Source organism: Schistocerca gregaria, chromosome 2 (assembly GCF_023897955.1).
Source record: "Schistocerca gregaria isolate iqSchGreg1 chromosome 2, iqSchGreg1.2, whole genome shotgun sequence".
In the NCBI taxonomy this organism is placed as follows: domain Eukaryota; kingdom Metazoa; phylum Arthropoda; class Insecta; order Orthoptera; family Acrididae; genus Schistocerca; species Schistocerca gregaria.
Window position 1 is genome coordinate 813,843,102 of NC_064921.1, and position 26,488 is coordinate 813,869,589.

General features: G+C 43.6%; 1 protein-coding gene across 1 annotated transcript; it reads right to left on the bottom strand.

Moving 5' to 3' along the window:
• Positions 1–2,065: 2,065 nt before the first annotated feature.
• LOC126335989 (uncharacterized) lies at positions 2,066–2,884 on the bottom strand. Its single transcript, XM_049999465.1, has 2 exons — positions 2,737–2,884; positions 2,066–2,682 (listed from the first exon to the last, which is right to left on the bottom strand). The coding sequence occupies exons 1-2, from the start codon at positions 2,882–2,884 to the stop codon at positions 2,066–2,068; spliced, it is 765 nt and encodes a 254-aa protein (XP_049855422.1).
• Positions 2,885–26,488: the final 23,604 nt, after the last annotated feature.

A 26,488-nucleotide genomic window follows, 5' to 3' on the forward strand; every position in this document is an offset into this window, starting at 1 on the left:
TATGAGAAAACGTAGAGGAAGAACACTGATTCTGATGATGATGATGATGATGATGACGATGATGAGGATATAATAAGACGTAAGTTTCTAAGTTGCTCAGTATCACCAAGCACATGTGGCCAGAGCAAGGCATTAATGGTTATTTCCCGCTGGGCAGTAGGTCAGGCGTATTCTACTTAGTGGTGCAGTTACAGCTGTGCAGAAAACACCAGGTTGTTAAGTTCGTGATGTATTTTTGGCAAGACTATTTGATCCAGGGAGAAAACAGCAACCAACACAATGATGTGTGTAGATATTCAGGCACCACATTTAAAAATATCTGCACTTAAACCTGTTATAAACTGTATACTAAATTAACAGACGTAGTGTGGCAGAACTCTGAAATAGGTATCTTTATTTTCAGTGAATGTTTTATGTTTCAAGCATCTGATAGGTGAAGAATATATTTCTTTTATTTGACGTCATACAGCGCAGTAACAGTCAATAAATCTCTATTAAGTCAAACATTTCATTTATTTTCCGTTAGCAGGCTGTTAAATCTAAAGTTTCACATTTTTAGTCAGTAATATGTTAATTTAAACGAAACGCCGTTTATGGTATTAAGTAGTAGATAGGCATAAAGAGCAGATATCTACATCAGCAGGGTTTCGACAGCAATTCACTGCAGAAAAAATTACGATTCAGTGTGTACATGAAACGTAATATCATCAAGTCTTTGTGTTCGCAAGTTGTCATTTCCTGAATTGCGGATATTAATGCAGACACCCATGTCTGAAACGATTAACTTTACCTTCGGGAAATAAACAGGCATCTCTTTGCTTCAGTTGTATGTATGTGACAAAATGAATAATCTGTAACATAAGACAATGCATAGAAAGGAATGTAACAGGAGTTCAGACATTGCTAAATCGGAAGTCGGTAACACTCCCTTTAAATTAAATAGCAAGAATACGCATAAAACGGTACTAGGAAATTCTGCTGCTTTACAGTGCATTTCAATAATATAGCGTATAAATAATATTTGTCATAACTTTGAGGAGAAAATAGTATCTGAAAATGTTAGAGAGAATAATATTGTCCACAACAAACGAAGAACATTTGAGATAAAGAAATTTATCCAGCGTTCCAGGAAAGAATCGTATTGCAGCAACATTTCACTGTTCACACAGTTTCTTACGTATGAAACATGATTTTACGTTTTGGGTATCCACATCTTAGATGCATAATAGAAATATTTTTTTTAAATATAAAAGATATTAAAATCTTTCAAGAAACTTCTGATAGCCGCATTAGTTGTTAATAGTTCCTTTATTAAGGGTTCATATACGACCAGCTTCACGAAGATTTAAGCGCATCATCAGATGTACATATTACTAATTTAGCACTGGGATACGGTGTATCTTCAATGACCCATAATAAATTAGTGATATGTATACCTCTGAGAATGCGATTAAATCGTCGCGAAACCGGTTGTGTATGATCCTGTAATAAAAGAACTATTAAAAGCTAATCCAGTTACTTGAATCTTTTTATAAGGTTTGAATGCTCCTTTAAAATTTATTTAAAATATTTCTTCTAGACAGAATTGTTCAGTGAAGGATAGCAAGAACTATCAAATTTCGCGACAGGATTACTGTGCAACACAAGCGTGTCACGTGATTCAATGAATTGTAAACATGTGTGGTTTTTGTTGTCGGTTAATGTGTGAATGTTGATAGGCGTCTTACAAATCTGTATAATGTCTCGTAAGATATTAACGGTCTGCAATGGCCGCTTTTAGCCACTGTAAGAATGAAAATAGTCAACTTGGCATTCTTTGTGATGTAGTACACAGAAAAATCGTTCTATTTGAGAGAAAGCTGAGATGCTTTAAGAAGAAAAATAATGATAGACGTTCTTACTGCTGCCCTGAAAATTCTTCAACCTTCCTGGTGATGATAACATTAAAACGAGAGTATTAACGGGTCATTTAATGTCAAATTGCGGTAGGATATGTAGTGTTTAATGGAAACGAGGCACAGTGTATGGTGATGGTGTTCATGCGACCGTGCAGATGAATCGTGAATCAGGAATCACTGTGGCAGCTGAGGGTGTCGCAGTCCCGCGGCAACGCGGGCACGAACACGTGCAGCTGGGGGCGACTCTGGCCCGCCTTCTGCTCCGGTTCCGGGGACGGAGGCGGCGAAGGCAGCGGCGAAGAAGGGGGCGAAGGCGGGGGCGGCGGCGACGGCGGGGACGCCTCCAGGCTGACTGTGCGCACCACGCGGCGCGGTGTCCTCAGCGGCCGGGGCGACGCGGGCAGCGGTGGAGGCAGCGGCGGCGGCTGTTGGGGCGGCGAGGGCGGCGCGGGCGCGTCGCGGCCCGCCAGGTGCAGCCAGCGCAGCACGCGCTCCGACAGAGGGCCGGCCAGCTGCTCCGCCGCCGGACTCTCGATCGCCACCGCCGCCTCCTCGTCGTCGCTGACGGTCGCGCTGCCGCCGCCCCCGCAGTCGCTGCTACTGGGAGACGGGGGCGGCCTTAGCGGCACGAAGGGTCGGCCGCAGCAGCGGGGGCGGCGCGACGCCGGGGGCCAGCGGCGGCGCGGGTGGCCCCGGGCGCCGTGGGGGTGCAGCGGGGGCGGCGCGGGTCCCTGTGGCGGCTCGGGCCCTAACAGGAAGCTGACGCGCAGCAGGCGCCGCCCCCCTGCTGCCACCGCCGCCACCGTCCTGGCCGCCACCGCGGGCGAGGAAGCTGCGCCGCCCCCGGGGGCGGAGCGGCAGCAGCGTGCGGCGGGCGTCCCGTGGGCGGCGGGGTCGTCTGCGGAGAGGATGGCGTGGCGCGCGCCGTCCACCCACACCGTTCGTACCAGCAGCGGCCGCTGCGACGACGCCCAGCGCGCCGGCATCTGTGCGCCCGCTCCGGTGGCTGCTACCTGCCGCCGCTGCCGGCCGCTGCTCGCACTTCCGCTACGCCACCGCCCAGCTTCATAACGGCTCGCGCCCTAGTTAGCCACAGAACGAGACACTGCGGCGCCAGGCTACTTCGAGCTCGCTCTGTAATGCGGAATAACAGCACCACAGCGCTGTGTTCTGAAACTGTTCCTTACTCTCCTAAGGGGTTCAGTATACATTGTTTGACTTCGCCGTTAGACGTCTGCATTTATCGTCAACGCGTAATTTACGGTGATCTGTAGCCGGCGGAAAGTCACGTCTACACGCCCCGTGTCGCAGCTGTCCAGATACGACACACACTGAGCATATATTACTTCCAGTTGTTATTTCCCGCCAGCGGTGAAGTATCTCTGCACCAATTAGTACCAGCACACCTGCAATCGGTATCAGTGTCCCCTGACGTCAGGAAGACGATACTCTCGCAGTACGTGGACACATCGAGTTCAGAGGCTTAAAACTCCCGCACTGTTATCACGTGGGAGACACCGCACGATTTGCAGTCCGGTGTGAACCGGTTGGACCGCGCGCAGCAACAAGTGGTTCGTTTTCAGGGGCGCGGAAGCCCCGTGCGTGCAGACTGATTCGCGAGCTGAGCAGGACCGGCCCGCTACTGCCGGCGGCGCAGTCTGCGGTCGCCTTCTGCCAGTGGCAGTACAGCACGCGCTTCTGCGCATGCGCCGCGCTTCCTCCTTTCATCTGCAGCCGCTCGTGGCGCCACACCACCGCTCGCGCCGGAAGCCTCGCCGTTCTAGAAGACAGCGTTCCGCATGTCAGGTTGTGACGGGTCGAGAAGTCCCACCCAGCTTCAGCAGCCGTGTCACAAATAATATGAGATTGTGGGTCTACCTTAACATAAACACTTTTAGTTTTGCCGAAATACTGGCAGCTTCAGAGATTTTTTTTTGCTCTAAAACATTTACACAATTAAGCACATTACATTAAATGAAAAACGTTAGCGTGCTGGGTGTAACGCGTATAAGAGCACATATTTTTTATGTGTTACTGTAATATGTACACACATCTGACGTTTCCAGCATGGTCGAAGCTGTACCCATTCTGTATCCACGCGTTCACACTACACCACCTGACATGCTGCCCATGCGAAAGTAAGCATTAATGACTTGCTCTTGCAACATATACACTGTTTGACAATGAAACGTTTCTCTCTCTCTCTACAAACTTATAGTGCACGAAAAGATTCTGGGAGATAAACGTTAAGGGGACCACGCCCTGCCTATCAAATCCCTGTTAATTTAGACAAGTATTTAACCCATTTCTGAAAAAAAAAACATTTGATGCAGGACCTTAACATTTTTACTGTATGTTACATTATGCTAATACAGTCAACTGTACTAAAATCTACTTCATCCATTTTATAGTTTTTAAGAAATACTTTTTTAAACTTATTAACAAAAAATATTAAGTTTTTTCTGCAGAAAATATTTTTTGAGAACTTCGTAATGGGGGAATATTAATGAATGTATTACCAGAGGTTGCTTTTTATGACATGCACAGTCATGAAAATTTTATTCATTTATCTATGATAGTTTCTGATATGGCAAATGCACTGAAAAATTTAGATTGCGGGAAATTGACTTTAAAGAAAAAACTTTTGAAACTTGTTACTTACAGTTAATTAAAACTGTCCTGCTGCGTATGATGGCCCTTCTTTGGCCTCTAGCAGAGCTTCTAGCTTCTTTTTCACCTTCGTGGATATCTGTCTCGCTTTCTTGGCCATATTAGATGCAGACCTGTCTGCATCCGCTATCCTCGTTTTATCGCAATGTTGCAGCCCAGTGATCATATTTTCAGCAGGACTAATTCCCAGCTTTTCCAGTACCCAACACTTTCCAATATTACCACAATTGAATGTAATAAAAGCACCACGAACTCCTACTTTCATTGTATACATGCCAACAAATACAGGTTTAGGAAGGAGGTTCCAAATTATGCTGTTGAAACATTGATTTGGGTTGTGTGTCTGCCCATGCAGACATTTCCTGAGAAGGTCAGGATGAGCCAAGTCTCTGAAAATAGGTTTAAGAATGCTGGTGAGAATAAGATTCTCCAGTTGCCTGAGCCTTATTGTATTTGCACCACGTATTTTCTCCTGATGGACACAATCCATGACATAGCAGAGGACCTATGGAAGAATATGGCCCAAACATCTCTCTTCATTGCCTCAAGATTTTCTTTGTTTCTCCTAATTGCCTGCCCATAGTATACCTGCAAGTCTTATATACAGTTTTCGTTAACCGACCCTGTCCGGTCAACAATTTTCCATCTTCTAATTTTTTTTCCCTCTCATATCAACAGCCAGTTTTCTTAGCCTTGTTCCCAAACGTTTTTGAACATGGCCTACGCATTACACTTTGCTAACAATGGCATCTCCATATGGTTTAGAGTTCACCACATTGTTGTATGCTTTACTGTAGCCATGGCCCAAATATTTGGTGTACCATACACCTCTTGTTTCTTCAGAGTGATGAAATATTTGTTGTACTACATGAATTTCCATACCACCACTTGTTCCTATAAAATTAGCTACACAGCTGTGTTCTTTATGTTGATTGACATTACAACATTATATTTAGACATTTTTCTCCACATCTAACACTTTTCCGGTGTCTACACTCGTGGCAGCCACTACTCCATTCAGATAAATATGTCCTCTTTTCTGCCAACTTCTATCAAGTGCAACTGCAATATACAAACATTCATCATTTTCTTCCACTGCTCCCTAGCAGCCAATTTCATGCTTTCCTCACTGACCTCACATACAGCTTTCTCTGATATTGCAATCTGTTTTTAAAATTTATTTGGAGGTTGATGTAAGTTCATCACTGAACAAAATGTTCTTCCAGCAGCCAAGCCCTTGCCAATGGATCGTAATGCATAAACCAATGTAGTATTGATTTCACAAGGGCCACTTGCATCTGATTTTGAAGAACTCGTGAATGAAATCACAGCTGAGCAGTTAGTGCAAATTAAATCCAAAAGCAATTGCTAGGCCTTTTCTCTCACTGATACATTCACAAATTTTTACACTCTATGACTCACCACACTGTCTAAATTGTACAAATTTAGAAATTACGTCTGATAACGTTCTCAAATTTATAATAATGCTACTGCACCCCTTGTCACTTACAGTAAATTCGTTGTAACTCTCTCAAAATGGTGAGAGCTTCTTTGATGGTGCACTTGTTGAAGAATTACAATTATAAACATCGTTGCCAGGCGACTTAACCTCTTCTACAGAGAGCTTTCTAAACTTGCTTCCTCTAAATTGTCGCTTCTTTAAACTGCCTTTACGTTTCGTCATCTTCAATAAACACAACAAACCACACGTAAACAAGCACTATAAACTCAAGGATAACAGCTACTCGCAATCACACTTCAACAAAACTAACCACGTGTTTGAAAGCGTGTTGTTTACAAACAGCAGAAACAAAAGAATGCCGACCGTTGTCTTCCAAGGGTAGCCAACACACTCGGGAGTTAAAAAAAAGTCCCTAACGTGCAATGTAGGGGATACAAAGATCTAAAATATATGTAGAAAAGTGGGTGATGGAAAAGTGGGTGTGCCACATAAACACACTTGGTAGAAAAATGCTCTTTGAATGCTCGAAAAAGTTTTTTAAGCAAAATCCGTTTCAGAATACTTCAATGAAACCCTAACTTATCGAAATATGATGAAAACCGAAAATCGGTTTTCGACCGAGCCACGGTGTGATCCCCTTAAGCAAGGCTTTCCCAGTATCTCTTGGTAAAGAAAGTTACTAATTGTTGTACACTTCAGCGACAGACGAGAAAAACGTCCATAGATGGCAAACGTTAGCAGAAAATATGAGAAAATGATATTGATTATTACTGATAACAGATGATAATTAACCATCCATTTACGTAGCTGTCCAATAATATCGTGGTGCAAAATACCATCAATCCATTGAAACGACTGCCAACGTCATTGTTCGGCGGTAATTGATAGATGAGCTTAACATTGTTCATAAGTGAAGGGCGGTCCGTCTTACGGATATTCAAATATATAAAATAAGTTCTATCCTCGAATAATCCGCCAGCAATCCTTTATTTACTGGCTGTGAACAGAAAGACACAAATATTCATTCACGTTAATAGTTATTATCGCAGGAATCATAGAGACGTGATTTTCTAAATATACTCGACTTCCACATTTCAATTAAATATCATATATTTAACTAAATACAGACGTACATAGAAATAAATGATTATACTTAGTGATATGCAAGAGAGAAAAGCGCCACAAACTGGCGAGATTAAATGAAGTACAAATTCGTCGCTTGTTTCTTTAACCGTACCATACGTTGCTCGTTTTCTCTTGGCTCTATTAGCAAATGTCTCTGTTGAAACGATATTATTTCGACTTCAACTACAAAGCGTATTTCTTTATATAGAGAAAAACAGTAAATGTTATTTTGTCGTAAATCAGAGTATTAATACATTTACAGTTCTGAAATCACTTTGGGGGGAAGACATAAACATCCTTCATGCAGTATATAAAGTTTTGTATCCCTCTTGTTATGTGATGTGATGGACAGAACACATTGCATGCATTCAACCAATTAACAGCTCCATATAGAAGCTTTTGCTTAAAAATTGCAAAAGAATTTTACTGTTTATTGAATGAATTAGTACAGATTTTCTGACGACAAATTGTTTTCAGAAATATTTTCTTTTGCTTTAACCACGTAGTAAACTTTCAGTTATTTGGTTATTTGCGTGTTGTATTGATAAATTATCTGTCCTTATTACAAGGTTTACTTTCCTTCACCACCGGACGAGACTTCTTTACAATGTTTAGATTTAACTTGATGAGGCACAACATCACATTACAGTTTGTCCAATTCCATCCCTGCTCATTTGGCATTTGGCCACAGCTGACGAAAAAAATGTGTTAAGGGATAAAATCCCATTTACTTTTCTTTGTTTGGCATAAAAAATTTTGTTTCAGATTTAGAATTTGGTGGTAAGTTACCATTACGAGAGAGGGATAATTTAACATTAAGTTGTTTTGCTTTATACCGGTATTATCAAAGTAATTGTAGTCATGGTTTTAAAATCTGAGTTGTCTTTGGTTCAACAGTTGACAAAATTTGATAGAGTCGCTTCTTTCTGTGTCACGCAAAGATAAAATGTGGCACGATGAGTAACTTCAGATTAATGTGACACAGGTCAGCATTAAAGTCTTTTCTCAAACATTTCATTTTAGATAACTCTGTATAGAAACACAATGTGGACACGTGGTCACCAGCTCGCTGACTGCAGACAACTGTGACGGCATCGGCGGCGTGCGGCGTAGTTGACACGGCGTCCACTAACTTCAGGTGTGCCCCAGGGCAGCGTAATAGATCTCTGCTTTTTACGATTTACATAAACGAACTGGTTGATGGTATTGACAGCGGCATTAGACTGTTTCCGAATGATGCTGTAGTCTACAGGAAAATAGTATCACACGAAAGTAGTGAACAAATCAAGGAGGATTTGCAGAAAAGAAATGAGTGGTGTAATGACTGGCAGTTGTCAATATTAGTAAATGTAACGTACTGTGTATAACAAGGCGAAAATCCCCATTAATGCACGAGTACAAAAGAAATGCCCAGTCTTTGGAAGCGGTAACATCCATCAAGTATGTGGGTGTTACTATTCGAAATGATCTCAAATGGAATGATCAGATTACACAAGTAACGGGTAAGGCGATATCTAGATGTCGGTTGATTGGTAGAATCTTGAAGTGATGCAATCCTTCAACAAAGGAAATAGCTTACAATAAATTAGTTCGTCCAGTCTTAGAGTACTGTTCGTCTGTGTGGGACCCTTACCAGTTGGGTCTGATTCAAGAGATTGAGAAGGTCCAAAGAAGAGCGGCAAGATTCGTGACTTGTACATTCAGCCATCGCGAGAGCGTTACAGATCTCTTGGAAAGTTTGAAGAGGTACACACTTACAGATAGACGGCGCGCTAAACGGAAGGGGCTGCTCACTAACTTCCGAAATTCGATCTTCATCAAGGATGTAGAGTATATACACTCCTGGAAATTGAAATAAGAACACCGTGAATTCATTGTCCCAGGAAGGGGAAACTTTATTGACACATTCCTGGGGTCAGATACATCACATGATCACACTGACACAACCACAGGCACATAGACACAGGCAACAGAGCATGCACAATGTCGGCACTAGTACAGTGTATATCCACCTTTCGCAGAAATGCAGGCTGCTATTCTCCCATGGAGACGATCGTAGAGATGCTGGATGTAGTCCTGTGGAACGGCTTGCCATGCCATTTCCACCTGGCGCCTCAGTTGGACCAGCGTTTGTGCTGGACGTGCAGATCGCGTGAGACGACGCTTCATCCAGTCCCAAACATGCTCAATGGGGGACAGATCCGGAGATCTTGCTGGCCAAGGTAGTTGTCTTACACCTTCTAGAGCACGTTGGGTGGCACGGGATCCATGCGGACGTGCATTGTCCTGTTGGAACAGCAAGTTCCCTTGCCGGTCTAGGAATGTTAGAACGATAGGTTCGATGACGGTTTGGATGTACCGTGCACTATTCAGTGTCCCCTCGACGATCACCAGAGGTGTACGGCCAGTGTAGGAGATCACTCCCCACACCATGATGCCGGATGTTGCCCTGTGTGCCTCGGTCGTATGCAGTCCTGACTGTGGCGCTCATCTGCACGGCGCCAAACACGCATACGACCATCATTGGCACCAAGGCAGAAGCGACTCTCATCGCTGAAAACGACACGTCTCCATTCGTCCCTCCATTCACGCCTGTCGCGACAGCACTGGAGGCGGGCTGCACGATGTTGGGGCTTGAGAGGAAGACGGCCTAACGGTGTGCGGGACCGTAGCCCAGCTTCATGGAGACGGTTGCGAATGGTCCTCGCCGATACCCCAGGAGCAACAGTGTCCCTAATTTGCTGGGAAGTGGCGGTGCGGTCCCCTACGGCACTGCGTAGGATCCTACGGTCTTGGCGTGCATCCGTGCGTCGCTGCGGTCCGGTCCCAGGTCGACGGGCACGTGCACCTTCCGCCGACCACTGGCGACAACATCGATGTACTGTGGAGACCTCACGCCCCACGTGTTGAGCAATTCGGCGGTACGTCCACCCGGCCTCCCGCATGCCCACTATACGCCCTCGCTCAAAGTCCGTCAACTGCACATACGGTTCACGTCTACGCTGTCTCGGCATGCTACCAGTGTTAAAGACTGCGATGGAGCTCCGTATGCAAACTGGCTGAAACTGACGGCGGCGGTGCACAAATGCTGCGCAGCTAGCGCCATTCGACGGCCAACACCGCGGTTTCTGGTGTGTCCGCTGTGCCGTGCGTGTGATCATTGCTTGTACAGCCCTCTCGCAGTGTCCGGAGCAAGTATGGTGGGTCTGACACACCGGTGTCAATGTGTTCTTTTTTCCATTTCCAGGAGTGTATTATTACCACCATCTTTAAAATCACGCAATAATCACCATTCAAAGATAAGGGAAATTAGAACTCGTACTGAGGAGTTCAGACAGTCGTTTGTCCCTCGCACGATCCGTAAGTGGAACAGAGTAGAGGGGGGGGGGGGATACAACTTTGGCGCGAAATGTGCCCTCCGCCACACTTCGATTGGTGGCTAGCGCAGTATATATGTAGATATGGACACGGTGGGCGACCTGTGTCATCTGTTCATCTGTTGTGTCTCCGGCCCCACACCAGCTGACAGGAACAAATGCCTGCCGCTCGCACCAGCATTTGCTCGTGAGCCGTGCTCCGGCGGCTGCTTGTCCATTGTTTATTCGCTTCTGAGATGTCCTTGTTCTGGTGGAGGCGATGATCACGAGGCGGCAGCTAGATTCCAGGGATCACGACCGGCAGTACGGTGGATGGACTGATCGAGGCAAGAGAGTGTTGTGGAGCGGCTCTGGCCGGACGGAAGTGGCAGCGTGAATCTGGATGTGAGCGCCAGAACTGACAGGAGGAGGCCACATCGCTTTCCAGAATGAGAGGCCCACAGGTGTTTCCGCTTAGTTGAAGGGGAAAATAGTCTGCTCAGGTCGTTTTTCCACTACTTAGTGACCTTCTGTTATTTGGTAGAGTGGTTGTAGCGCTGTGATCCCAGACATCATGAGCATGGTTAAAAAAACTCTGATGTCTTAGCTGTTTGCTTAAGTAATTCCCGAAAGAATGAGCTTGGTGACAGCTGTTTCATATTTAGTCTATTAATATGAAGGCCCACCTGGCGTTCTATTCTAGACATTTCCTGATATCTTAAAGGTAATGGGTGTATGTCCTGGAACCCCAGTCTTGAAGTTTGTAAGCTGCTCTCTGCTTTGGAGTTACCTAATTTAGGCAGCTGTTAGGTTTAACCTTCCATCTGTTGGCCACCTTTCTGAGTTTTCCTGGCTGTCTGTAACGTCTCTCTTGTGTTTTGGATCAATATGGTTGCGTGGAGGTTGCAGGCCTTGGTTTCTGCCAGCTGACTTTTGATCCTCTGGTAGCTCGGTGCTTCCATATTGACTGTAGTTTCACAAAGGCACTGTCCTTTTTCTGAACGGATTCATATTCCATTCCCGAGTGCATTTATTAATACTACTTCGTAGAAAATGGTGTAGAACCGACCGTTAACACACGCCTTAGTGTGTTCCAGTTTTGCCAACATCAGGGCCACGCCGGTCTGAGGGGGTGGAAGGACGCATGGACCTGCGACAACAGAGGATCCACTGTTCTGTACACAGCTCACCGAATCAAGACTTACATAAAGCAGTTTATACATATTTGTAAGCTTGAGTTGAAAGCTCCTTTTGGGGGTGGGTATATCTTAAATGATTCATATATTTTTTAAAAGAAATTTGCTACTGCTTGCTTTGTAAAACATTATGCATTTATTGCAAGTTTAATATCTTAAAGGGATTTGATATATTTGGAAGGTTGAGTTAAAATCACATTTTTGGGATGCTCTTAAATTGTTTCTTTGGTTAACACTTCGATTAACACACTTATCAGAAGTTTCATGTAGTTTATATGCAATCACTACTGTCCATTATTTTTATAAAGTGAGAATTTACTGTTTCTTGCAAGCTTCGGGTTGTCAGCACTGTCACCAGTCAGAGCTACTCATGGCTGCCACTAAACAGTTTCCGAGTGGTAACCTGTTGCGTGACGTTCACCTCTCAGCAAAGCATGTTACAAAAGTGTCCACCACAAACACTGTTGAGCGATCTTATAGGTGTTTGATTTGACATGCTGAAAAAAAACTTATGGATGTGTCCTACTTATTTCATTGTCTATATATAATACAGGGTGATTCAAAGAGAAAGAACAGATTTTAGTTCTTTATTACAGATAAACTATGAAAGAAGACATAGCGCATGACACTGGATACAGGAAGTTTCAGATTTTTATGTTCGCACATACGCCATGTCATGAACTCAACATGAGCACCACGCGTTGTTCGACAGTCATCGAAACGGTAGTCCATTTCATTCCACACACGAGTCAGTGGGATCCTGTTTATTGGAACGACAGCCTCAACAGATCGATATCTCAGCTCTTGAAGAATAACTGCCGTAGGTGGGACAAAGACTCTGTCTTTTATGTTCTCCCACAGAAAAATATCGCAAGGTGTGATGCCTGATGACCTGGGAGGCCAAAAGCAATGAACAGGAGCTTGTTGCCCACCTCTTCCATTCCAACGCTGTGGGATGGTGATGTTAAGATAAGGCCGCACCTGAAGGTGTATGTGAACAAAAAAGTATAAAACACATTCAATTTCGGTGAGCCTTTTATGTTCAATGGCAATGCCAGGATTTCGTGATCCCAGTAACAATTATATTATGGCGGCTCACATTACCCGATAGAGTAAACGTCGATTTGTCGGTAAAAGATGAGTCGTTCGGAAAAAGCGTAGTCTGCTATTTCCTAGTGAATTTAATGGCAAAATTCGTACCTTATGTTATAGTGGGCGGAACGCAATAGCTTTAGTAAATGCAACTTGAAAAGCTTCATACTCAGGTGTCGTTTCAAAACACGTACACAACTGTTTGAGGAAGTTGAAGTTCGGACCTGCCCGTCTTGCGGCATTCGGAGGGCTCCGTGTGAACGCATCTCGGATCCGCTCGACATTCTCATCAGACGGGCGTGGCCGACCAGTACTCTTCCCTTTGCATATGCAACCACCTTCCAAGAATTTTGTGTGCTGATCATAGATCTGCTTGCACATAGGCGACTTATTACTGTATCAAAAGCGGAATGCACGTTGCAGTTTAACAGTGGATTCACTCTGCGCATATTTCCACACGCAAATTGATTTCTCTTGTGGGGTAGTTCTCATGTTACCACAAAAATACAGCAGCGCAGTTGTGTTAAAACTTTGAACGTTCCTCTATAGTTTGTAATAAACAATTGAGATCTGTTCTTTCTTTTCGAATCACTCATAACTGAAATTCCCTACCTTCCTAGCATTTCAGTTTTGATGGCCATAAATGTATATGGTACAGAAGTTGTCAGTAATGGCACAGTGAACTGTTGTTACCGGGTTAATTCTACCTAATCTTTCTTCTCCTTTACATTTCTGGAATAAAATAACTAGAAGGAAACTAATCTGCGTTGGGGCAGGTGGACCTGGTGGGGGGTGAGCCATCTGCTCGGCAGAGGCGTTAATTAGCAGCTCCCTGCTCCTCTGCCGTTATCTGCACGCGAACCTGCTTCCGATTCAATTTGGCGCCCATAATGGGCGGCGCGCGCCGCTTAGCACGCCATGCTGAGGAAACACTACCGTTCACAGCGCACTTATTTACAAATATACGTATTTATTTGCGGACTACCGTGTTGATATTTACCTACAAACTAAATCCTGCCGCATTTTGAATTTTCTATTAAAACTAAGCGCATCTTTAAAATAAGTGATGTTTTGAAATACGACCGTTTTTGCTTTGCTGTTTACGTAATGCACATGCTTTTTAAGTACTTCAGCTGTTCGATATGCAGGAACGTCACTATGGTAGCTTTCGCTTACATGAACATTTATATGTGTTTAAAATGGCTCATCTGACCGAAAACGACGTCGGATGTTCAATAATAATAATACTACTAATAATAATTGATACGCGCGCTAAACCCGCTGGGCAGAACAGGTAATAGGATTGTGGAAAGGGCCAGGGGCTGAGATCAGTCATTCATTGTAATTTAGTAACTCTTTCACGGCTGAAGACCTTAAACAAGAAATCTTAACAACATACCAATTAAGATAGCACTAAAATAATTCAAAAACAACATACGCAATGTGCAATACAATTGGCTGAGGGTCACAATTTCACAAATTTTAGAATATGTTACCACAGACCTTTAAAGACAGAAGGCCAACAAAAATCCTCTAAGGAATCAAAAATTCAATTAAGATAGCAATAAAATAATTTAAAACCCAAAGGCAATATATGCAAGGTGCAACACAAATGGCTGAGGGCCACAATTAAATTTCAAAACTTCAGTATATATTACCATAGACCTTTAAAGGCAGAAGGCCAGCATGTTTAACTACAAGAAATTTTAAAAATCAACAAGATCAAAATCCAATTAAGATAGCAATAAAATAATGTGAAGAAACAACATATGCAAGGTGCAAAAACCAATAGCTGAGGGCCACAATCACACTTCAAAGTTTCAAAATATGTAACCATAATCTTGAAAGGCACAAGGCCGCAATATTTAAGCTTGAAAGGTAAATCTGAAAATTAGTTTTGCAAAATTTTAAGAAACAACAATAACCATAAGCCTAAAATTTAAAATACCTGACAACAGATAATTAAACATAGGTGGCACTAAGAAGGCCTCCAGGGAGGTCGGTCTGCCCTCGTTCACTTAGGTGAGACGGGTGGTGAGCCAAACTATACTTGATCCGTCGGGACCCAACCAGGGGTCAGGCACGGACCGACCGACACAACAACTGCTTCCCGTCAATCAGTACGTGAGAACCCCAACCGGCAATGTTACAAACGTGATAATCCACAATGGAGTACGTGTTATCTGTCAAAATTATACACCTTGTTGGACAGCGACAACAGGTGAGGAAAGAGCGCTGCCTGAATTGAAGATAGTGGCCAGGGCAGGTAACCGGGACACTAACGGCCACAAGACAGAAAACCCCACTGGTGCACTCAAATCGTAGTCGACCAAAACAGTTAATTGCACCGCATGGCGACTAAATCTCAGCAATAGAACCACTCAGTGTTACTCATCGGAAAACCTCCCAACAGTGAACCATAACATCATGAATAAACGTGGCTTGGGTAGTTGAAACCACTATTCAACTTGACGTCCTCAGTCGGCGAACCACGAAGCTCGTAGCGATCAGACAGCTCCACACACGCTCCGACACCACACAGGCACTGCCGGCGGCCTCAGCCGACTGCACGGCGCGAAGAACTTCCCTCGTCCGCAACAACCGACCGACTGACTCCACACCCCCTTGCCGGAAACTATATACACCAAACCAAAGATGGTACACGGCGCATATATTGATACACATCACTGCTGCCACACGTAGAAGGAAGAAGAACCACGACGTAACCGCAACAAGGGCTGGAAGCCAAACACAAATAGACAGCGAAGTTCATGAAAACGCTTAATTTGGAGAAGCACGGCTCAATAATAACAATAATTCATTTCTTAACTACAAGAGACATAAAACAGCGGAAATTCATCGATAAATCAGTGAAATGTATGCAGAAATCGTTATGAGAAAAGTAACGGATAGAAAATGGTGTAAAGTGTTTAAAGATCGACTCACACGAATTGAGCAATCATCCGTTACTACTGATGACCTGGTGCAGAAAATCGATAACGAAAATCTGGGTAAGTGCAAGTAGGACCGCAAAAACTTAATAATGTATGTAGATAGCTCACCCCTCCGTGGAATCGAGAATATGTACGATTATGTTTCCTGTTATATCGATACTGGCAAGATATCGGTCCTGGGAATTCCAAGATTTTCTAGAATGATAAATATATGCTTCTCGTGTTATATAACTACAAGCTAACAACTCTAGCATATTTTGCTTTACTTGTATTGTGAAACCTTGCATTCTTTGAAACTGTATGATTCTAGGTGAACAAGAAGTAATCTGCAGGACGGTAATGATGAGTGACTTTGCGAGTGTCAAAATGTCTGATGTAACTGGCCATATCTATGATTGCGTTGAGTTAGAAGCTTACGTCTCCAAGGGACTATTGACCTTAATATGTGACATAAACTTCGAATTGAAACCTTTAAATGGCCCTCAGAAAAATGAGTCTTAACAGACAGATGGATAACAAATGCAAAAAATGTTTTTTCCGTGTGATGTAATTGAAAATTAATAATTTTTTAGTTTTTTCCCTTATTTGTATTGTGAAAGCTTGTTTCTTGCCAAATTCATGAATTTAGGCCAACGGGAAGTACCCTATAGATTTAATGAGTGAGTTTGCGAGTATCAAAATATGTGACATAAATATCCTTGTCTTTTGATTGCATTGACATAGTGCACGACTATTCTCATATATTCGTTATAATTTGCCTTTCTAGAGATTAGCATACGATACTGATCAAAAAATATGAACTCATAAATGTAAAATAACATTGTGTGATTGAGCTCCAAAGAAATAAAGAGATGTGTCGACAAAACAATAACAAGGAAATCTTGCACACAATAAAAATCAATCACTTTGTCCTTAAAAGGGGAATAAGAGACCAAAAGTAATTTAAAGAAACCTTTCCTTCTCCAAGCACTTGGAGTATTAAGTTAACGCAGGGATACTAACAACAGTGTATAGCTGATTCGAAATAAGAGATTCAGACTGAAGAATTATAATGTCCCACTAAATGCACACAGGTTTGGGCTATTAGACTTGACACAACATGGCACCTTGTCTGCAGGCGGAAATACAGGAAGACTGCTGATAACGAACAGGTTTATACACCACTGAGCTGATACAGACTCGCAGAGCATCGACACACTCGCCGGACATCGACAGACCCGCAAAGTGGGAAGGCGAGGTCTCAGGCGAATGGAGGCATCACGTTGTGACACCGTAGGGTTTCATGTCATTTCTGTGACTCAGCATATGAATTCTCATATTATGCGTCAACTGATACAATCTGAAATGAAAAATGAAGGCAGAGGAATTGTGCGCCAGGCTAAGAAGATCCAACGAGAGATTATAAAAATACATTAGGGAAACACTGATCCATTTGCGATAACATCGGAAATGCATTCAGAAGAGGTTTAAACAACGTCAGTGGGAAAAGCCACTCTTTATTAACTCCTCAGCAGCCGGAAGAACAAAGATATGGCGAAGGAGCAGACACACCTGCGGCTTAGAAGAGGAATATTCTCTAATTGGTGCACAAGTACTATGAAGAACGAAACTTGAAAAACAGCCATCACAAAGGCTCACTGTAACAGATGAAAAGTTTGTAAAACACACTCTGACGTGCCACTTTAAATACACTCCTGGAAACTGAAATAAGAACACCGTGAATTCATTGTCCCAGGAAGGGGAAACTTTATTGACACATTCCTGGGGTCAGATACATCACATGATCACACTGACAGAACCACAGGCACATAGACACAGGCAACAGAGCATGCACAATGTCGGCACTAGTACAGTGTATATCCACCTTTCGCAGCAATGTAGGCTGCTATTCTCCCATGGAGACGATCGTAGAGATGCTGGATGTAGTCCTGTGGAACAGCTTGCCATGCCATTTCCACCTGGCGCCTCAGTTGGACCAGCGTTCGTGCTTTACGTGCAGACCGCGTGAGACGACGCTTCATCCAGCCCCAAACATGCTCAATGGGGGACAGATCCGGAGATCTTGCTGGCCAGGGGCGGGCTGCACGATGTGGGCCGTGAGCGGAAGACGGCCTGACGGTGTGCGGGACCGTAGCCCAGCTTCATGGAGACGGTTGCGAATGGTCCTCGCCGATACCCCAGGAGCAACAGTGTCCCTAATTTGCTGGGAAGTGGCGGTGCGGTCCCCTACGGCACTCCGTAGGATCCTACGGTCTTGGCGTGCATCCGTGCGTCGCTGCGGTCCGGTCCCAGGTCGACGGGCACGTGCACCTTCCGCCGGCCACTGGCGACAACATCGATGTACTGTGGAGACCTCACGCCCCACGTGTTGAGCAATTCGGCGGTACGTCCACCCGGCCTCCCGCATGCCCACTATACGCCCTCGCTCAAAGTCCGTCAACTGCACATACGGTTCACGTCCACGCTGTCGCGGCATGCTACCAGTGTTAAAGACTGCGATGGAGCTCCGTATGCCACGGCAAACTGGCTGACACTGACGGCGGCGGTGCACAAATGCTGCGCAGCTAGCGCCATTCGACGGCCAACACCGCGGTTCCTGGTGTGTCCGCTGTGCCGTGCGTGTGATCATTGCTTGTACAGCCCTCTCGCAGTGTCCGGAGCAAGTATTGTGGATCTGACACACCGGTGTCAATGTGTTCTTTTTTCCATTTCCAGGAGTGTATGTTTATATCTTCACTTGTGAACGCTACCGTTATCTCCACCACACAGGGACAGAACGTTTGCAGTGCACGTCGGAGAACTATGTACAATTTAGCTGAAGTTCCTAATGAGTAGCAAACAGCTGCAAATCCACATGATTTCACGCACCACCACAGTGTTTGGTGCGTGAAACGATACGGGTCTTCAGTGGTTTGTTTTTCAACATTAACTTCAGTATTTATCCAGTCGCAAGTAAATTCGATAGTAACACAGTCGCAGCTCACAACATTTACATTTAAAAAGTATAGTAAAACCCTTTGTACGTGGCGGACAGCAGTCAAGTGAAACATTTTGAAAGAAATTTAGAAAGTTAACTATTCAGTTATTTTACACAATCATGATTTCGGCTTTATAGCCATTCTCAATTGCCTGTTGAAACGTTAAAATATATCTCATCTGCCTCTGACTTGTCATATTCGAACAAACACATCTCTGATCTCACATTTTTGGTCTTATAGACAGCTATCGTGTAGCAGGATATCAGCACATATCGAAGATACATAAAATGGCTGACTTTGTGCACAGAAGAGCTATTAATACAGAGTATTTTAAATACGTCATGGTCTGTGTTAATGGTTTTTCTGCGCACAACGCCAGCCATATTATTTATCTTGGATTGTACTCATATCCTGTAACACTACAACTGGCCTTTAAGACCAGAAATGTGCTTCTTCGACAGTGACTAGTCACAGACAGGTCAGATATATTTCAACATTTCAACATGGATTGGAGAATGGCTATGAAGCCGAAATCGCGACTGTGTAAAATAAATGAATAATTAACAGTCAAACGGTGGAAATTACTTTCAAAAAATTTTGTAAAATCATTTAATACAGCGGAAATATCAAGGAAATTAGGTGCAACTGGGAGTGAGCAGAAGGCTCGAAAAATAATTTTTTTTAAATAAAAAGGTAATAATAATAATAATAATAATAATAATAATAATAATAATGGGTTAAAAAAGATTTAACAGAAGTAAACATGAAATGGGCAGTTTAGAGAGTGGATTATCGGAATACAATGGACGTGGAAAGAGATTAGTGACAAAACTGAGTGGATTATTTTTAAAATTGGCAAACAAGCAAGAGAAAGAAACGTGAAAAATAATAAGGGGAGAAAACATTTATTTTGCTGCTCTGTGAGGACTTCTCATTGTCGTTACCTATCGCACTTATCTTAATTTCCAAACATTTTAAATCATACTTTCAGTAATTTAAAAAAGGAATAAACCCAAATGACTTTGACATAAGGCGTTTATGAGGACTGTATCCTCGGCTGAGGGTCTCCCTTGGTACTTGTCAGGAATATTGCGGGCTTTGGGTCAATGAGGTACAGAAATACGCGAATTACAAGTTATTAGTCATCACTACTTTATTTCTGTAAGGACATTCATAATAGCGATATCGCAGTGCCTGTGTTATTCTAGTGACAATTGACTGCGGCGACCACAGCTCTTACAATGGGAGGTTCCTACCCCATTCTGTTTCATCTAGTAGTCAGGCCTACTAGATGAGTGGCTTGCCAAGCGAGTGCTTTTATTATTCGCACATAAGAAATGTTTTCATAATTATCATACCCACTGCATATGAGCCCTAGTGCCTATCAGTTTAGCTATAATTTATTCTCGTCCTTACTTTTTAATGCAACGGAATGGATAACGCATCTGACTAGTAGCTAGTGCTCATTTCTGATGGACTCACTCCACTCTGGCAAGGCCACATTTCCTTCCTGTGGTCTATATTTTATCCAGAGCTTAGACATCCCAGCAATAAAATGGAGGTTATGGTAAAATACCGCAACAAAATGGCTACCCACAACTCAGTAATCAAGACCACTATTTGTTTCATATATCTCCTCTTTTATTACAATAAATTCTTTCACTCTAATGATGAAAAAATCCCTAACATTACACTTAAACGCAATAGTTGAACAAGTGGTTCTCCACCCAGTGGGGAATGATATGATATAAGCATTTTACTATTCTATGGTCTCGACCTACCTCCATGAACCATGGACCTTGCCGTTGGTGGGGAGGCTTGCGTGCCTCAGCGATACAGATGGCCGTACCGTAGGTGCAACCACAACGGAGGGGTATCTGTTGAGAGGTCAGACAAACGTGTGGTTCCTGAATAGGGGCAGCAGGCTTTTCAATAGTTGCAGGGGAACAGGCTGGATGATTGACTGATCTGGCCTTGCAACACAAACCAAAACGGCCTTGCTGTGCTGATACTGCGAACGGCTGAAAGTAAAGGGAAACTACAGCCGTAATTTTACCCGAGAGCATGCAGCTTTACTGTATGGTTAAATGATGATGGCGTCCTCTAGGGTAAAACATTCCGGAGGTAAAATAGTCCCCATTCGGATCTCCAGGTGGGGACTACTCAGGAAGGCATCGTTATCAGGAGAAAGAAAAGTGGCATGCTACGGATCAGAGCGTGGAATGACAGATCCCTTAATCGGGCAGGTAGGTTAGAAAACTAAAAAAAGGGAAATGGATAGGTAAAAGTTAGATATAGTGGGAATTAGTGAAGTTCGGTGGCAGGAGGAACAAGACTTCTGGTCAGGTGAACACAGGGTTATAAATACAAAATCAAATAGGAGTAATGCAGGAGTAGGTAGTTGGGAGTTGGGAGCTCCAATGTTAGGCGCGTAATGGGGCCCCTTAGGGATATGGCGGCTAAGGAGGGGAAGAAATCCAGTGTGCACTCCGTGTGCATTCCGGGAGGAGTTATTCCTGATGTGGAAAGGGTCCTTCCGGATGCCATGAAGAGCACAGGGTGCAGCCAGCTGCAGGTGGTGGCACATGTCGGCACTAATGACGTGTGTCGCTTTGGATCTGAGGAAATTCTCTCTGGATTCCAGCGGCTATCTGATTTGGTGAAGGCTGCCGGTCTTGCTTACGAGATGAAGGCAGAGCTCACCATCTGCAGCATCGTTGACAGAACCGACTGCGGACCTTTGGTGCAGAGCCGGGTGGAGGGTCTGAATCAGAGGCTCAGACGGTTTTGCGACCGTATTGGCTGCAGATTCCTTGACTTGCGCCATAGGGTGGTGGGGTTTCGGGTTCCGCTGAATAGGTCAGGAGTTCACTACACTCAGCTGGCGGCTACACGGGTAGCGGAGGCTGTGTGGCGTGGACTGGGCGGTTTTTTAGGTTAGAAGGCCTCGGGAAAGTGCGGGATGGGCTGCAATGTCAAAGGGTGCTTGGCAATTACAGGACGTGCTTGGATCAAGGAACAGTCGGAATTATAGTTGTAAACTGTTGTAGTTGCGCTGGAAAAGTCCCTGAGCTTCAAGCGCTAATAGAAAGCACAGAAGCTGATATCGTTATAGGTACAGAAAGCTGGCTAAAGCCTGAAATAAGTTCTGCAGAAATTTTTACGAAGTCTCAGACGGTGTTCAGGAAAGATAGATTAGGCAGAATTGGTGGTGGAGTGTTGGTGTCTGTCAGTAGTGGTTTATCTTGTAGTGAAGTCGAAGTAGATACTCTGTGCGAATTGGTGTGGGTGGAGGTTATACTTAACAGCCGAATTAAGTTAATAATTGGCTCCTTCTACCGACCCACAGACTCCGATGATACAGTTGCGGAACAGTTCAGAGAAAGTTTGAGTCTCGTAACAAATAAATACCCCACTCATACGGTTATAGTTGGTGGGGACTTCAACCTACCCTCGGTATGTTGGCAAAAATACTTGTTCAAAACCGGTGGTAGGCACAAAACGTCTTCCGAGATTGTCCTAAATGCATTCTCCGAAAATTATTTAGAGCAGTTAGTCCACGAACCCACGCGAATTGTAAATGGTTGCGAAAACACACTTGACCTCTTGGCCACAAACAATCCAGAGCTGATAGAGAGCATCATGACTGATACAGGGATTAGTGATCACAAGGTCATTGTAGCTAGGCTCAATACCATTTCTTCCAAATCCATCAGAAACAAACGCAAAATAATTTTATTTAAAAAAGCGGATAAAGTGCCACTAGAAGCCTTCCTAAAAGACAATTTCCATTCCTTCCGAACTGACTATGCGAATGTAGACGAGATGTGGCTCAAATTCAAAGATATAGTAGCAACAGCAATTGAGATATTCATACCTCATAAATTGGTAAGAGATGTAACGGATCCCCCGTGGTACACAAAAAAGGTCCGAACGCTGTTGCAGAGGCAACGGAAAAAGCATGCGAAGTTCAGAAGAACGCGAAATCCTGAAGATGGGCTAAAATTTACAGACGCGTGAAATTTGGCACGTACTTCGATGCGAGATGCCTTTAATAGGTTCCACAACGAAACATTGTCTCGAAATTTGGTAGAAAATCCGAAGAAATTCTGGTCGTATGTAAAGTACACAAGCGGCAAGACGCAGTCAATACCTTCGCTGCGCAGTGCCGATGGTACTGTTATCGACGACTGCGCCGCTAAAGCGGAGTTATTGAACGCAGTTTTCCGAAATTCCTTCACCAGGGAAGACGAATGGAATATTCCAGAATTTGAAACACGAACATCTGCTAGCATCAGTTTCTTAGAAGTAGATACCTTAGGGGTTGCGAAGCAACTCAAATCGCTTGATACGGGCAAGTCTTCAGGTCCAGATTGTATACCGATTAGGTTCCTTTCAGATTACGCTGATACTATAGCTCCCTACTTAGCACTCATATACAACCGCTCGCTCACCGACAGATCTGTACCTACAGATTGGAAAATTGCGCAGGTCGCACCAGTGTTCAAGAAGGGTAGTAGGAGTAATCCATTTCACTACAGACCTATATCATTGACGTCGGTTTGCAGTAGGGTTTTGGAGCATATACTGTATTCAAACATTATGAATCACCTCGAAGGGAACGATCTTTTGACACGTAATCAGCATGGCTTCAGAAAACATCGCTCTTGTGCAACGCAGCTAGCTCTTTATTCGCACGAAGTAATGGCCGCTATCGACAGGGGATCTCAAGTTGATTCCGTATTTCTAGATTTCCGGAAAGCTTTTGACACCGTTCCTCACAAGCGACTTCTAATCAAGCTGCGGAGCTATGGGGTATCGTCTCAGTTGTGCGACTGGATTCGTGATTTCCTGTCAGGAAGGTCGCAGTTCGTAGTAATAGACGGCAAATCATCGAGTAAAACTGAAGTGATATCAGGTGTTCCCCAGGGAAGCGTCCTGGGACCTCTACTGTTCCTGATCTATATAAATGACCTGGGTGACAATCTGAGCAGTTCTCTTAGGTTGTTCGCAGATGATGCTGTAATTTACCGTCTAGTAAGGTCATCCGAAGACCAGTATCAGTTGCAAAGCGATTTAGAAAAGATTGCTGTATGGTGTGTCAGGTGGCAGTTGACGCTAAATAACGAAAAGTGTGAGATGATCCACATGAGTTCCAAAAGAAATCCGTTGGAATTCGATTACTCGATAAATAGTACAATTCTCAAGGCTGTCAATTCAACTAAGTACCTGGGTGTTAAAATTACAAACAACTTCAGTTGGAAGGACCACATAGATAATATTGTCGGGAAGGCGAGCCAAAGGTTGCGTTTCATTGGCAGGACACTTAGAAGATGCAACAAGTCCACTAAAGAGACAGCTTACACTACACTCGTTCGTCCTCTGTTAGAATATTGCTGCGCGGTGTGGGATCCTTACCAGGTGGGATTGACGGAGGACATCGAGAGGGTGCAAAGAAGGGCAGCTCGTTTTGTATTATCGCGTTATAGGGGAGAGAGTGTGGCAGATATGATACACGAGTTGGGATGGAAGTCATTACAGCATAGACGTTTTTCGTCGCGGCGAGACCTTTTTACGAAATTTCAGTCACCAACTTTCTCTTCCGAATGCGAAAATATTTTGTTGAGCCCAACCTACATAGGTAGGAATGATCATCAAAATAAAGTAAGAGAAATCAGAGCTCGAACAGAAAGGTTTAGGTGTTCGTTTTTCCCGCTCGCTGTTCGGGAGTGGAATAGTAGAGAGATAGTATGATTGTGGTTCGATGAACCCTCTGCCAAGCACTTAAATGTGAATTGCAGAGTAGTCATGTAGATGTAGATGTAGATTTAATAATGAATAAAAAAGATAGGAGTGCGGGTAAGCTACTACAGACAGCACAGTGAACGCATTATTGTGGCGAAGATAGATACAAAGCCCACACCTACTACAGTAGTACAAGTTTATATGCCAACTAGCTCTGCAGATGATGAAGAAATTGATGAATGTATGATACGATAAAAGCAATTATTGAGGTAGTGAAGGGAGTCGAAAATTTAATAGTCATGGGTGACTGGAATTCGAGAGTAGGAAAAGAGAGAAGGAAACATAGTGGGTGAATATGGATTGGAAGAGAGAAATGAAAGAGGGAGCCACCTGGTAGAATTTTGCACAGGGCATAACTTAATCATAGCTAACACTTGGTTCAAGAATCATAAAAGAAGGTTGTATACATGGAAGAATCCTGGAGATACTGACAGGTTTCAGATAGATTATATAATGGTAAGACAGAGATTTAGGAACCAGGTTTTAAATTGTAAGACATTTCCAGGGGCAGATGTGGACTCTGATCACAATCTATTGGTAATGAACTGCAGATTAAAACTGAAGAAACTGAAAAAAGTTGGGAATTTAAGGAGATGGGACCTGGATAAACTGAAAGAACTAGAGGTTGTGCAGAGTTTCAGGGAGAGCATAAGGGAACAAGTGACAGGAATAGGGGAAAGATATGCAGTAGAAGATGAATAGGTAGCTCTGAGGGATGAAGTAGTGAAGGCAGCAGAGGATCAAGTAGGTAAAAAGACGAGGGCGAGTAGAAATCCTTGGCCAACAGAAGAAATATTGAATTTAATTGATGAAAGGCGAAAATATAACAACGCAGTAAATCAAGCAGGCAAAAATGAATACAAACGTCTCAAAAATGAAATGGAATGGAGTGCAAAATGGCTAAGCAGGCATGGCTAGAGTACAAATCTAAGGATGTAGAGGCTTCTCTCACTTGGTGTAAGATAGATAACGCCTACAGGAAAATTAAAGAGACCTTTGGAGAAAAGAGAGCCACTTGTATGAATATCAAGAGCTCAGATGGAAAGCCAGTTCTAAGCAAAGAAGGGAAAGCAGGAAAGTGGATGGAGTATATAGAGGGTCTATACAAGGGTGATGTACTTGAGGACAATATTATGGAAATGGAAGAGGATGTAGATAAAGATGAAATGGGAGATACGATACTACGTGAAGAGTTTGACAGAGCACTGAAGGAACTGAGTCGAAACAAGGCCCCAGGAGTAGACAACATTCCATTGTAACTACTGACGGCCTTGGGAGAGCAAGTGCTGACAAAACTCTACCATCTGGTGAGCAAGATGTATGGGACAGGCGAAATACCCTCAGACTTCAAGAAGAATATAATAATTCCAATCCCAAAGAAAGCAGGTGTTGACAGATGTGAAAATTACCGAACTATCAGTTTAATAAGTCACAGCTGCTAAATAGTAACGCGAATTCTCTACAAACGAATGGAAAAACTGGTAGGATTCCGCAGAAATGTTGGAACACGTGAGGCAATACTTACCCTACGACTTATCTTAGCAAATAGGTTAAGGAAAGGCAAACATACATTTCTAGCATTTGTAGACTTAGAGAAAGCTTTTGACAATGTTGACTGGAATACTCTCTTTCAAATTCTGAAGGTGGCAGGGGTAAAATACAGGGAGCGAAAGGCTATTTACAATTTGTACAGAAACCAGATGGCAGTTATAGGTGTCTTGGGACATGAAAGGGAAGCAGTGGTTGGGAAGTGAGCGAGATAGGGTTGTAGCCTATCCCCGAAGTTATTCAATCTGTATATTGAGCAAGCAGTAAAGGAAACAAAAGAAAAATTCGGAGTAGGTATTAAAGTCCATGGAGAAGAAATAAAAACTTTGAGGTTCGCCGATGACATTGTAATTCTGTCAGAGACAGCAAAGGAGTTGGAAGAGCAGTTGAACGGAATGGATAGT

Excerpts from the sequence above, each read along its gene's own strand:
- LOC126335989 (XM_049999465.1), bottom strand. The coding sequence starts at position 2,884 with ATGCCGGCGCGCTGGGCGTCGTCGCAGCGGCCGCTGCTGGTACGAACG. Across the intron at positions 2,683-2,736 it reads CCGCTCCGCCCCCGGGGGCG|GGGGGCGGCGCCTGCTGCGC; the intron begins GCGCAGCTTCCT and ends CGGTGGCAGCAG.